Source organism: Gavialis gangeticus, unplaced genomic scaffold, assembly GCF_001723915.1.
Source record: "Gavialis gangeticus isolate Ggan-Ray unplaced genomic scaffold, GavGan_comp1, whole genome shotgun sequence".
Classification (NCBI taxonomy): domain Eukaryota; kingdom Metazoa; phylum Chordata; order Crocodylia; family Gavialidae; genus Gavialis; species Gavialis gangeticus.
Genome location: NW_017728997.1, coordinates 11,155,885 through 11,168,874, shown reverse-complemented (window position 1 = coordinate 11,168,874; position 12,990 = coordinate 11,155,885). Strand labels below are relative to the sequence as shown.

Below are 12,990 nucleotides of genomic sequence, written 5' to 3'. Positions count from 1 at the left end.
AAATATATATATATAGATACAGGGCTCATTCATGTGCCCTGGATACCCGTGTACCTTAACGAGTACACGGCTGCTCATCTAGCAATGATTTCACAAGGCATGTAGTAGCAAAGGGGAGAAATGATTCCTTTTGCTATACGGAGGCATCTTTAAGACCCAGAAAAGGAGATCGAGATTATCGCTGAATTTTAAGCAAGCAAAGCTCGTATGGCAATCTTGCCTCTTCTTTCAGGTTCTCATCTGAATGTTAGCTAAAACGTACAAGCACAGCTGCTCCCCAAAGACTTCACCTTGTTTTCTACAGTCTGGGAGAAGGCCATCAGGTCACAGCAGTAAAACTGGACTTGTTTTTGTTTTTGTGTTATCTGAGTATGCTAGGCAATGCAGGGTGCTACTATTTCATTAGACTTAGCAGAAGCACCTGCTGATATCAGTTAGCTCAAACAGATACAACATCACATGATAACCAATGGCAGATAGATTAAAAAAGACCCAATGCTAAAACTGCAACCTATTTGGAAAAGAAATAGGGAAATACATGTGTACAATAGGCTGTCTATCTGCTGGTTCTGATAAGCATCCTCCTGTTGGCTGTGAGTGAAAGACAACTAGGATCGTTATTTGTACAGTATTTATCTTTGAAATCAAGGGCCCTGTGGTGTACCTCACCTTGGGAACAAACACTACAGAATGATCACAGAAGAGTGTCAAATCTCTGTTTTTGATTTACCAACAGTTATGATATTTCTTCCTCAGGAGAAAAAAAATGAACCATGTTTTTAGACCTGCGAGTCTTTTTTTATTTCCTCCCTCAACTGTGGCATCATTTTATGGACTTGCAGTGCTTTCATTCCCCATATAACTTCTCTTTGCTTTCTGTAACAGATCTTTTACTAGGGCCAGTGAAATTAAGCAACACTGGGTTGGATACATATCCTGCCCTTCACTTGATGAACAGAGTTTTGAGGTTCATGTCGCGGTTTGACTGTCAAGATCTCTGCACAAGTACAGTGGGTGTTACTTAAAAATGTCTACCTGTTATGAAAGAGTACCATTTTCTGCATTATTTTCAGAATTCTACCATTTTCTGTATGGTTTCCTATCTTTCCAGGAAGTAACACATTTTCAAAAACAAGAATAAAATGTAAGGGCAGCCACGCCACGATAGGGGTGAGAGACGTAGAGGCTGGAATATCATTTTATAAACAGCTGCCCACTCCCTTTGCAAAGTCAATTTGCTCCCTGGGGATATCCGTTGTGAGTCACTCAGAGCTGAAGAGATATTGTAAGGAGACGGTCCCCTGGACTAAAATTCGTGACCTGGGAAATTCAGCAAACTCAAAAGATAAAAGAACACCATGCATAACATTTTTTTTTTGTTCTTGAAGGACAGCTTAAGAGCAAAATGATGGCTCCAAAAAAAGCAGCAAGAAACCTCTCCACAAATGATAAGGGCTGAGAGCAGGGCAACTGGTTCAAATCTAGCCCAGGTTAGAAACGGCTACAATATCGTCTTGGTGAAACCGGTCTCAGCCTTGGGACAATATTTCCTTTTTAGGTCCACAACTCCTAACAAACTTTTCTTACGATGTCGGCAGAGAGGCTGAGAGAGATCGAAATACTCCTCTTTCTTAAAGGTGGTCACAGCAGTGGGGGTAGGACACAGCGACACAAAGCCCACCGGGTCCCTATTTGTAGCTTATTGCTTCGGGGCCAGATGCCACTCCACGGCACCACGCTGAGTAGGGCATTGCTCCATAAACAGTTTTACTAAAACCAGTGGTTCTAATCCAGAGTAAAGGACTAAAGTGAGTAAAGGTTGCGAGTAAAGACCTGGCCCCTACATTAATAAATAGATTATTCCAATCTCCAAGGCTGTCAGTCAATCTAGCACCTTTCCCTTGGACCAAATTTAATGAAATTAGAATTGTTTTAAAGGCCTAAATGTTATAGAATGGCATATGAATATGAATGAGCTGGCAAGTATGGAGAGATTAGCATTTATTTCACCTAAGTGAACAACAGGATGAATTGAAAGAAATGAAGCCACCCTTCATGGAAATTTATGACTAGTACCTTCTTATTTTGTAATCCTCTTGTAATGAGAACCTTTTCATTACTAGACCATCTCTTACTTGTATATATATATATATATATATATATATGTATGTTTATAATGGGCCGGATCCTGCTCCCACAGGGGGCAAAAGGATTCTGCCAGTGATTTCAGTAGGAGAAAGACTGGCCCGTTGCGTTTTGAAAGCAGAAATCGTATCTCAACATAACACATTTTAAAAAAATCCTTCAGAAACCTCTCCCTCCCAAATTTAAACATGTCGTATTTCTAGTCTGCTACCAGGGCAAATCATGAAATGTTGTAGGTCTCCATGGGCTTTTTTCATTTGGACACATCAGGCAGGAGAACAGAATTTGGCCCTGGGTGTGTTTGGTCCATATATGCTGTTGGAGCAATTGGTCTTTGTCAGATGTAACAACTGCACAGCGACAGCAAATATGGGAAATACCAGGGCTTGGAAAAATCAAGGAAGAACCCACATTAGCCAACAGTCTGAATGCACCTAGCAGTCTACACCGAGAAAAATGCTTCACAATAGTAATTTATTTAGGCTTCAGCTTGGAGAGAGAAAGTTGGGAATTTACTCATAGAGGAGCCATGTGTGAGCTATTACAGCCTTCCCTCGCCTTGCCTTTCCCCGGGTGGGAACCATGCATTGCCACACACAAGCCAATAATGCACTGTTTATGCAACGTGTAAAACTGTGTTCTTTGGCAGTAAGGAAAGGTCTGCAGCAAACTGCAGGGGCCCAATTAATGTAATTAGAGTTTATTTTTAGTAGCGTAGACTTTGTTCGTTAGTTACTTATTTGACAGAAATTAATTTCATGTGATGCTTTGCAATCCTCTGTACAATTAAGGAGTTAATTTAGGGCTGAATTTCTAAATCAAGTGAAATAAAGGTTAAATTAAGGTTACATTGTTTAAATTTCCAATCTCAGAACTTAAAAAAAACCAAAACAAACAAACAAAAAAAAAAAACAGCCAACCCAGACATTTATAATACTGTAGAAAACCAAACCCCGGATTTTCTAGGAGAGAACTGCACAGGACCCGACTTCCCCGACTGGAGCTATGGAATCCCCTTCTCCCAGGGGGATAATTTACTATCCCCTATTAAAACGCATTTTGGGCCTGAGTTCAATGGGCTTTGGATCAATGGGGAGTTTTCTGCTGACGTGCACCAGGTCCTCAATGAATGGAGGGGCAGCATCAAGAATTTCAGAGAATGTTTCTTATAATAGGCAAGTGCCAAAAAAACATTCTTACTTTAGAAATGACTGGAAGTCTTCACATACTGCTTCACAGCCCGGCCATTTGCATACACCGTGTCCATAGAGCGGGTGGCTATGTGAGTGCTCCTCGTGGGACAAACTGAAGGAAAGAAGCAAAAAGAAGAGGAGGAAAAGTAATGTAACAGAAGGCTTGGTATATAGGTATTTTAGCAAAGATGCTACTAGCAGCAAACAACAGACCCAGAAATATGCCATTCAGTTTTGCAGAACCCTACTCACTTGGCCCCTGATTTTTCAAGATTAAAATTAAATACCATTTGCAACATGAACATGCATCATCTGCCATCCCTACTCTAGGAACCACCTACCTTTCATTCGTTAATTAAAAGCTTTATAAGGAATTTAAATGAACAAGGATGGGGCAAAAAAAATCAAAATCAAAATCATGTGACAGACTTCCTTAATACCCTGCTTGATATTTTGCCAAGGTATTTATGAACATTATACATTTGTGGTTCATCTGCGTCAGGATGAGACGCTACCCCTGTATAGCAGCGCAGATTCTTAAATGCAACATACCTGAGAATTAAAATATTCCACATTGTTTCATGAAAAGGGAACAAAAAACTTGGAGTTTGCAGCTCTACCGTAATGCTGTACTGTCTGCCCAGTATTATTTTTTTCGTCTCATGTTCGGCTTCTTTGCACTAGTGCAGTCTTTTTATGCTCCAATAAAGTGAATCACCAATGTTTTCAAATGTAAAATTCATCATAAAAAAGGAACCACATAATCAAAGACTTCTACAGTACCAAGGGGTGAGTGGGGGCTATTAACCTTTCTAAGCTTTGGCAGGAATGTCACAGTGCCTTCCAACTACTGAAACTAGGGTTAAAGAAAAACTTCTTATGAACCCTAAGGGGTTAATCCTTCAGCAGGATTCCAATCAATACGTAATGATTTGGCTGCACTGATCCAAGTCATGAGACGCTTTGATCCAGGCCATGTGGTGCTCAGGGAAATGTATCTGTTGCACTAACTGATGAACCATATTCTAAAATATCTTCTTTATTCAACTTCTGCATGGAAACTTCTTAAGTAAAGGAATTATTTTTGCAACAATTTCCATAACCTTAGATGACTTTAAACATAAAATGTCAAAATAATATTGAGGGCTCTATTTTATGCTCACATGCACATCTATTTTTCAGAGCAAATCTTGTTGCTGCAGCGTGTCTGTGCCACATTATGAACTTCAAACACACACAAAGGATATGAGTGCATACCAGCATCTAGGTGTGGTTTTATGACTGACTTTATCATGGATTACAGGTAATGTTATGGATAAACACCTACTTTTTGCCATCTTGCATCTATACACAGATGGAAATGTCATTTGTTCTTGTTCTGTAAAATCATCTCGGTGCATTACAGAAAAGATTATATTCTTAAATTCTCTCTTATGCACCCAGGAGCAGAGCCACGCTGGAACATGCTCCCAAGATGCTGTATCGTGCAAGAAGAGCAACACCAACACATTCCTTCACACCTCCTGGTTTGTCATTTCTCTTCCCAGGCTCAATGGGAATGTCAGGACAGGTGAGGATTTTCAGAAACTCTCCTGAAGGGAAAAGGTGTGGCACCGGTTGGGAAATGCATCACAAGGGTATACATGGGCCCTGCTTTCCATGTTGGTTGAAAATTGGTTCTGTACTTTTTCTCAGCATTTCTAAAAATCAGCAATCTACTTTCCCTGCAAAACGGAGGGGCCGCAGAGGTTGTGAAGGCCTTGCCGACATGGGAATACCGCCTCTGTTTAACTGAATTGGTTCTTTAGAAATGGAGAAGCAGGGAGAAGCTATCGCTGATGAGCTGCTAAAGGAACGAAGAAACCAACTCGTGCTCTGTAGGGAAATTAGAAAAACGTTAGTCCCCGTATTTCTTGAAGGAACCAGACATGGCAGAGCAACTGCACTCTCCAGACACGAGGAGGAAAAGCATTTAAGAAGTAATAGTGAAATGGAGTTTACTGTCCCATTTTATTTTAGAGGGACGATTGCTATGCCTCCAAATAGGCATAGCAATAGGCACGTTCGAGCGTGGTCTTTTGCTACAGCAAAAGACGACAAAAATCTGCACAGACTTCAAATGTTATCTTGTACTTCTTTCCAGTGATTTATTGGATATGGGTAGGGTTAAGATATACTATCCAGATGAAGGATTAGCTTTGGTAGTTAAAAATTACCCAGACTAAAACAAACCACCCTGCATTATCTCAGGCCTGGTTTAGACTTAAATGCTCCAATCAGCAGAATCATGCTGTTAGGAGCAGGGAACAAACAAACAAACAAACAAACAAACAAACAACAGACCCGCACCCAGGACCAGCACAGCTCTGCCGGCAACAGCTCAAACGTGGAAGCAGAGGTGCCAGCAAAATGCGTCCTTTGGCCACTCGCGCTGTTTCATTCCCAGTGCTGGTAGAAATGATCCAGCCAAATAATTCTCCTGCTGATATCAGCTCTGCTTATCCTTGCAGGGCCTGTCGTACAGCTAGCCCGGTACGCCGCCACTTCCGAGTGTAGACAAGGCCTTGCTCTACTTACTCAGCTGCACAGCAAACCTGGGTACATTTAAGAAGTAAATTGTGCTAGGAGCATTTACAGTTGCCACTAAATTTAGACCCATCTGTTCTTAAAATTAAAGGACTTGAACTGTTGCTTATTTTTTTTTTGGGGGGGTGGGGATTTATCAATTGATTTTACAACACTTTTTTATAAAAGTGGAGGAAATGAGGATTCGATGTTAGCACCCCTTTAAAAATCAATGAAGACATTCACAGCTGGGTCAGTCCTATGATTTCGATTTATCTGGCAAACAGGGCAAAACTTCAGCACGTCAGCGCACGGAGCGAACGTTACCCACTCAGTCAAGAGGAACAGTAAAGCGCCGTCCGACAAACAAGAAGGGGTACGTTCTCAAAGTGGTCTCTGGGGCTTCAGCACTGCAAATCCCATTACAATACCAATGGGAGTCACACAGCTTAAACCCCTAATCAAGGTTTTAAAATTTTAGTCTGAGATTTGGAAGGCAAGCTAGGGGAAGGTCCCAAGAGCCCTATATAGCAATTGTTTTCATTCGAGGTTGCAACTCTTTTCTTCCCAGGGATTTCCTGTCTGACAGGAGGGGTCCCTGGGTGCTCAGTACAAAAATGTCCCATGTATACGACTAAAGGCATCTAAACTAGGTCCACGGGAATTTCTGGTATTGCCCATACACGGGAATATGAAGTCAAGACATTCATACTGCAGTTAACGAGACATCATGCCTAAAGTGGAAATACATGGAAGTTTCCACAGCCATTTGACCAAAACACACAAACTGCAAAATTACTGGAAGTAGCTACTTATTTATTTATAAATGAAACATTTTCAGGCGTTTTTCTTTCACGAGTACTTATCCCTGCACCATGCTTATGTCTTGGATGGTACATTTTTGGGACTTAACATGCCCAGATTGGGCTTTTGCTAACGGACTGTTGTCAATAGTCTGCTTCTGATGGTATCAAATATTGCGTTTTGCTGGCTTAAACTGAGTCTCAAAGAATTCCTCCAGAAAGAGACGGAGCAGAGTGAGATCACATCCTGCACTTCAAATAATGAAGAAAGACGACAGCAAATAGAAAGCTAATGGAGAGTTGCCTTTTCCAAGTACCAGATTTGTTGAGGGAAAGGCCATTGGAAAGCAAAGATCTGAGTGCTTTTGGCTGAAACAACATTTTGTGTGTGTGCATATAAGATGCCTAGAATCTGGATGCTTCCTCCATCTCGCTGCCTGTGACTTTATTTTACAAAGACAAGACTGCTGGCAGGAAGAGCAAGTAAAGAGTTTGGCTCAGACCTTTTCCACTGATTTCTAATGACACACAAGAGAGCGTGTGCATTTGTTTCTGTCTGCCTCTCTTTCAAAAGCGCACACATCTTCATGACAGGTCATCTGTGATGTTCAACAAGTTAATGGAGGTAACTAACTTCTGCAGCAACACATGTATGTGTGGCATGGGACCTGAAGAGAGCTCTGCACAAGCTCATTTTCCTATGCCAGTGGATTTGCATTCACTACGCCTTACACAAGTTATTCGTCTGCGAAACAGAACAAATCCCAAACAATGCAGTGGCGCGATGTGATTAGTTGCAGGTGCAAGAAGTAGCTCCTCTGCCAAGTAAACTTTGTTATGCAATTCGGTTTATTAATGACACATAGCACAGAGTTACAGAATGCAAGTGGTAAGCGGGAGGATCCTTAGGTGTGCATTTAATAGTCCCTAATTGTTGCCACAGGAGGTCGTAGAGGCAGATAGTACAGCCACGTTCAAAAAGGGGCTGCACAAATTCATGGGCGATAGCTATTAAACCGAACAGTTGGGGATGTTTTCTGTGGCATCTCTATACCACTGACGGTGGATATCAGGGAGGGTAATGAGCAGGGGACAGATCACTCTCGTTGTATCCAGTTCAGATGCCCTCCCTGAATAACATCTAAGTCTGCCCAGCACAGACAGGATACTGGACTAGATGGACCACTGGCCTGACCCAGTATGGCACTTTTTAGACTCATAGACAATGAGGGTGTGACGGGACCTCAGGAGGTCACATCTAGTCCAACCCCCTGCCCAAAACAGGACCAGCCCCAACTACACCATCTCAGCCAGGACTTTGTCAAGCCAGGCCTTAAAAACCTTCAAGGATGGAGCTTCCGTCACCTCCCTGGGTAATCTGCTCCAATGCTTCACCACCCTCCTAGTTTTCTTATGTCCTTATGTTTTTGCTGCTTTCATAGCCCACCCTCACATGGAGAATGCTCTGCCAGCTGGGGCAAGGCAGACAAGTGACACACGAGCACCTTTACTAGTCAATTCATTTTGCCTTTCCTATTTCTAGTAATTAGTGCTGCCAAATCAATAGTCCATGCAACTGTGGGGATAGTCTAATGATGCAAAACGCCACGCGCGAATGTGGAGGAAGCTTTCAGACTGCAGAACACCTACTCAAGTCAAAATGATGGCCACAGCGACCTCTCAGCTGCTTTTGGTTAAGCACCTGAATGCCTATGGTCTTCCAGGGTGTTGCACAGGTGCAACTCAGGGCTTAATCTGGCTTTGTGCTCAGAATTTACCTAGCAAATCTATTGCCAATACAAAGGAATCCAGCCTCCTTCTCTCTTTACTGAATCCACAATGCATATGGGAGTAAAAAAATAATAGGAGCTGAAATAAAATAAATGAAGGCATTAATAAAATAGAAACACCTCTGAATCTGCACAGGCCCTGCCAAGTGAGACACTACACTGATGTTTTTACATGGTTGCCTGTCAGATTAAGGTTGGGTAAGAGCAGGGGAGGCTCTTTCCAACACACAAATTAATCTCTGCTTATAATCAACTTTTTACTAGTGTTCTCCATCAGTGTGGTAAGTCAGTTGGGGAATAGTGAAATAACGTCAGAGGTAACTGCTGCAATCAGGACATATGTTTAACCATCACTTGCAATATTACAATATTCCCAAATGAGAGCAGACCTGCTAAATAGCCACGTGGAAATGGGTACCATGAATCCAAATACTGGCTGTATCTTGACTAAAGGATCAGATAGGAAGCAAGCAGGATTCTCACTAATAATACTCTAGACATCACAGCCCGCTGTACTTGAACAATCCTGGTGTGGAAACGCTCCATAATCCGATGCTTCAATGTCTGCATTTTCCGAATATGTGGGAAAAAGGAAAGCAGCTATCTTTTATTTTCTGGTGAAGTGATTGCTTGTTTTATAATGGCGTAGAGAAAATACACCACTGCCCAGCAAAGGATCTGCACAATCTCACCTCCTTCCCACCTGGAGAGGCTCCCTGCTTAGTGCTCAAAGAAAAGGGAGATCATTTTTTCTCGAGAGAGTAGGAAATGACTTGCACCGCTGCCCACAAAGTAGATCTCTCCGTAAAACAGGCTTTTCAATCCAGATGGAAGCGCTGCAAACATAGTTCAGTCATCATTCGAAGGTCTCACTTTGGTGGCCCTTGGTCTTACAGCTCTAAGGTTTGCTTGGTCTCAGGCTAGCAAGAAATGGAAGGGTATCCGATCATCACGATAATGCTCATCTTTAACTGAGATAGCGCCGATGATCTGACTCTCGGGCTCATCTTCTGCAATACTAAAGGAAACCTGTATATTGAAGTCTCTCAAACCACCAGGTTATAAACAGAGCATCGAACAATGGCATACCCATGTTGTTGCCAGTGTGTACGTGTATGCATCCTAGCATGAACAACATGGGAGTCTACAGGACAGTAATGAATTTGCTGGTGTGTCTGTCTGTCTTCCTCACACTGTGCTCCTTGCCTTTTTCATGCCCCTTAACCCTCATCATCTCAATTTTCTGTCTGCTCTCAGAATTGTATTTAATTAGAGGATTTCACATTCCTTTGTGATATCATCCCCAGGTTTAGAAAATTACAAGTGGAGTGACTATGTCTCGTCTAATAAGTGCCAGGCGTGTGCTTTTAGAAAGTCAGGATTATTGCTAACACCTCCCAGCATTATTAGGCCTCAAGATGCCAAGGGTAAAACTGGCTGGCTAAGACTTTTAAAGGGGGAAGGCAGTAACCATGTGCAAGAAACACAGTCCCCACTGGGGTCTGTAGATGCTAAAGCCAGAAGGACCACTGATCATCTAGTCTGCTCTCCAGTGTGACACACCGTAGGTAAAGCAGACCGAATGAAAAATGATGAAGCACAATGACATCAACAGCAACCATGGTTTGTTTCCGCTCATAAAAATTGCAATACTGAGTTAAAGAAAATGGTGATAGAAGTAAGAACGTACTGATGAGACAACTCATTATTTAGGCTGTACAAACCCTGAAAGGTAGACAAAGTACTTTAGACAGCATTTAAAAGATCTGATCCCTATTTGTGCCTGTTCTCTCTCCGGTCAAGGTGGGTCCACCAGATTTCTGCGGCTTGACACTGAGCCCTGGTTTAATCAAGCTCTGCGTCCCGAGCCCCGTTTTCAACATCTCAGCCCGACAAAGTAAAGGGCCACTAGGACCGAGGTTCTCTGTATGCGACTGGCTGATGATTTCTGATGTTACTCGAAAGGCGTAGCAGGAGACTGAATAGCAATGAAGTTAGAAAGTCTGTTTGGCAACAGGTAAGGAAAAGGGCAAGAAAATGTGATGAGGAAACTAAAAAAACGCCGAGAATTTATTATTCACTGAATAAGAAATCAAAATAACAACTCAAATGAGTCAGTTATTCTGATCCTGTCCCAAGTTACTGGTGCTAACTTAAAGTGCCCTGCGCTCTAATGCGAGCATTTCCATTCCTGACATAATGTGTCGCATGAAGACATACTCTGCTCTCAATTACACTAGTGAAAATGCAATTCAATTGACAGTGCCATGACAGAGCGCGCAGAATTGCACCTAGTAAACACACCACATCTGCTGTACAAATGAATGCAAATGATCTACTTGAAAAAGCACTTGGGCCACATTTAAAAAAGAGCTACCGCTAAATATTTATGCTGTTTACATACGTAAGTAAGACTGATGCCTAAGCATCTAACTGCCTGGTTTGGGAACGCAGTTATTTCGTCTGCAACAAAGAGTTGTTTGTGAGGGCAAATTCCAGCTCAGCTGTGACTAAGTTCAGTGGTTGGTTGTGGCCCTTTTGAAAAATGTGGCCCTGAATGTTCCTGGCCAGCTCAGGTCTTCCATCCAGATACCTCATCTGGCTTACATTTTTTTGGTTAGCATTTTTAGACTGGATTTCTCAAACGCCTGTAGCAAAGTCGGTATCAAGGCACAGGACCAGTGGAAATTCGTGTTATACATCAGGCGCAATTTAGAAGTAATGGGCCTGGTACACGGGTGTATGTCGCAAAAGAAAAGCGAGCAATGCACTTTAGCTTTGTAACACAAGGTCAATAAACCACTGAGCAACTTGGGGCAGGCACTATAAGAATAAGCAGAGATTACAGCCCAGACAACTGCAGAATGGTTTGCTGGGCAGCTCCTTCTAGGAACATACTTTGCTTTCTGCAGGTCAGCGCTCACACCTGCCACGACCTCCTCCACACCTGTCCCGCATAGATGGCCAGGAGGCCGGGAGAGAGGTTGCTGTAAAAGACCTTCGGAAAGGCATCTAGGGTAGGCCTTGTTATAGAAAACATATATCATGGCTAGATTAGGTGATCAAAACAGTCCCTTCTGGCCTCAATCCATATACGAGCCAACTTTTTTGGTTACAGGCACAATTGTGATATTCTAACCTCCTTTGTGCACTATGCATATTCCAGTAGGCATCTTACATTCACTTTTGGCATCTCAATAGACCCTCTTAAAGGCCCTGTATAACAGCTAGTCTTTGGAGGACCCCAGCGTATCTCTAGCCCATTTGAGAGAAGTGCACATCACAAAAACAGCATTGATTTCCCCACTTCTTTCAAGTGCAGGCTCCAGCCTCCACTGGATTTGACCACTAATGAGTTTTCCTAGTATTTAAACTGGATTTTTTTTTTTATTTCAATTTGGAGCCCAGATACTGTAGTGAAGAGAACATCAAATATATCCAGAGATAGAAGACTTGAAATGCTGGAATCTAAATTCTCTCATTGCTACCTAATGAGAACAATTTCTCCTTTCCCTTCTTTGTACCATCACTTCATGTACTTACACACCATAATCATTTCCCTCCCAGAGTCAATTTTTCCAGGGTGCAGATCTTTAATTCCTTTTAATCTGTCTTCCCTGCAAACCCTTCATCATCCTCCCTTCTTCTGTGCTCGCTCCAGTTTACGATCCCTTCTGCAGGATCGTGCCCACGTGCACATCACAGATTAATCACAGTTTAACTGGTGCTGTATCACGTGTCACGGGCAAAAAAGACTTAACTGTGACAAACATGTTTATACATCCCAGGTTTGCACCTACCTTTCTGAGGCATCGCACAGAAAGCTCCACTTTGATTTCTCTTCCTCTGCTATGCCTCAGTTATTTCTCGCACAGCTGATGCTTAGCGGCTGATGTGCTGTTTTGAACATGCGGTTTGGCTTTTTTATTTCCTATCTGGGCCATACTTCCCACTTATCCTCGTTAAATCTCATTTCATTCCTCTCTGCACCATCCTCTAATTTATTCAGATGAAGCTGGATTGATAGAGTATCTTAGGATCCCATTTTTTCCTAATTAAACTAACACTTCACCTATTTTTTTCTCACTGATCTTAAACACAGAAATTCCTCTTGTTCTTACATACAGAAATCAGACTGCAGAGAAAGAGAAAGACGCTGGCCCTGATTCGGCAAGGCTTTGAGAGCATGCTTACCTTTAAGCTTGTGAGCAGTCCCCTTGATTTCAGTGGAATTAGTGCTTAATGACCTGACACAGAACATCCCGTGCGCCCATATCTTTTTTTTTTTTTTTCCTACAGGAACTTTTTAATTACAAGAACAGGATTTTAGTAAGAGCAAGTTGTTGGCCCATTCACCACCTGGTCGTATGGGCAACAGAGATCATTAATATGGATTATTACACTTCGATATTCTTTTTTAACGACTGTCCCACAGGCACAACCAAAACAGCACCGAAGGTGACCGTCGCATCACGTATACACTGCAGAATCCTT

At 42.3% G+C, this 12,990-nt stretch overlaps 1 protein-coding gene across 13 annotated transcripts in view; it reads right to left on the bottom strand.

Annotated features, from left to right (window-relative positions):
* FOXP1 (forkhead box P1) overlaps positions 1-12,990 on the bottom strand; it is a 540,709-nt gene that overhangs the window by 59,954 nt on the left and 467,765 nt on the right. For all 13 annotated transcript variants that reach the window (XM_019504753.1, XM_019504749.1, XM_019504755.1 and 10 more), the window contains one exon: positions 3,346-3,450. In XM_019504753.1, the coding sequence (XP_019360298.1) occupies positions 3,346-3,450 (105 nt within the window). The remainder of the gene's footprint in view (positions 1-3,345; positions 3,451-12,990) is intronic.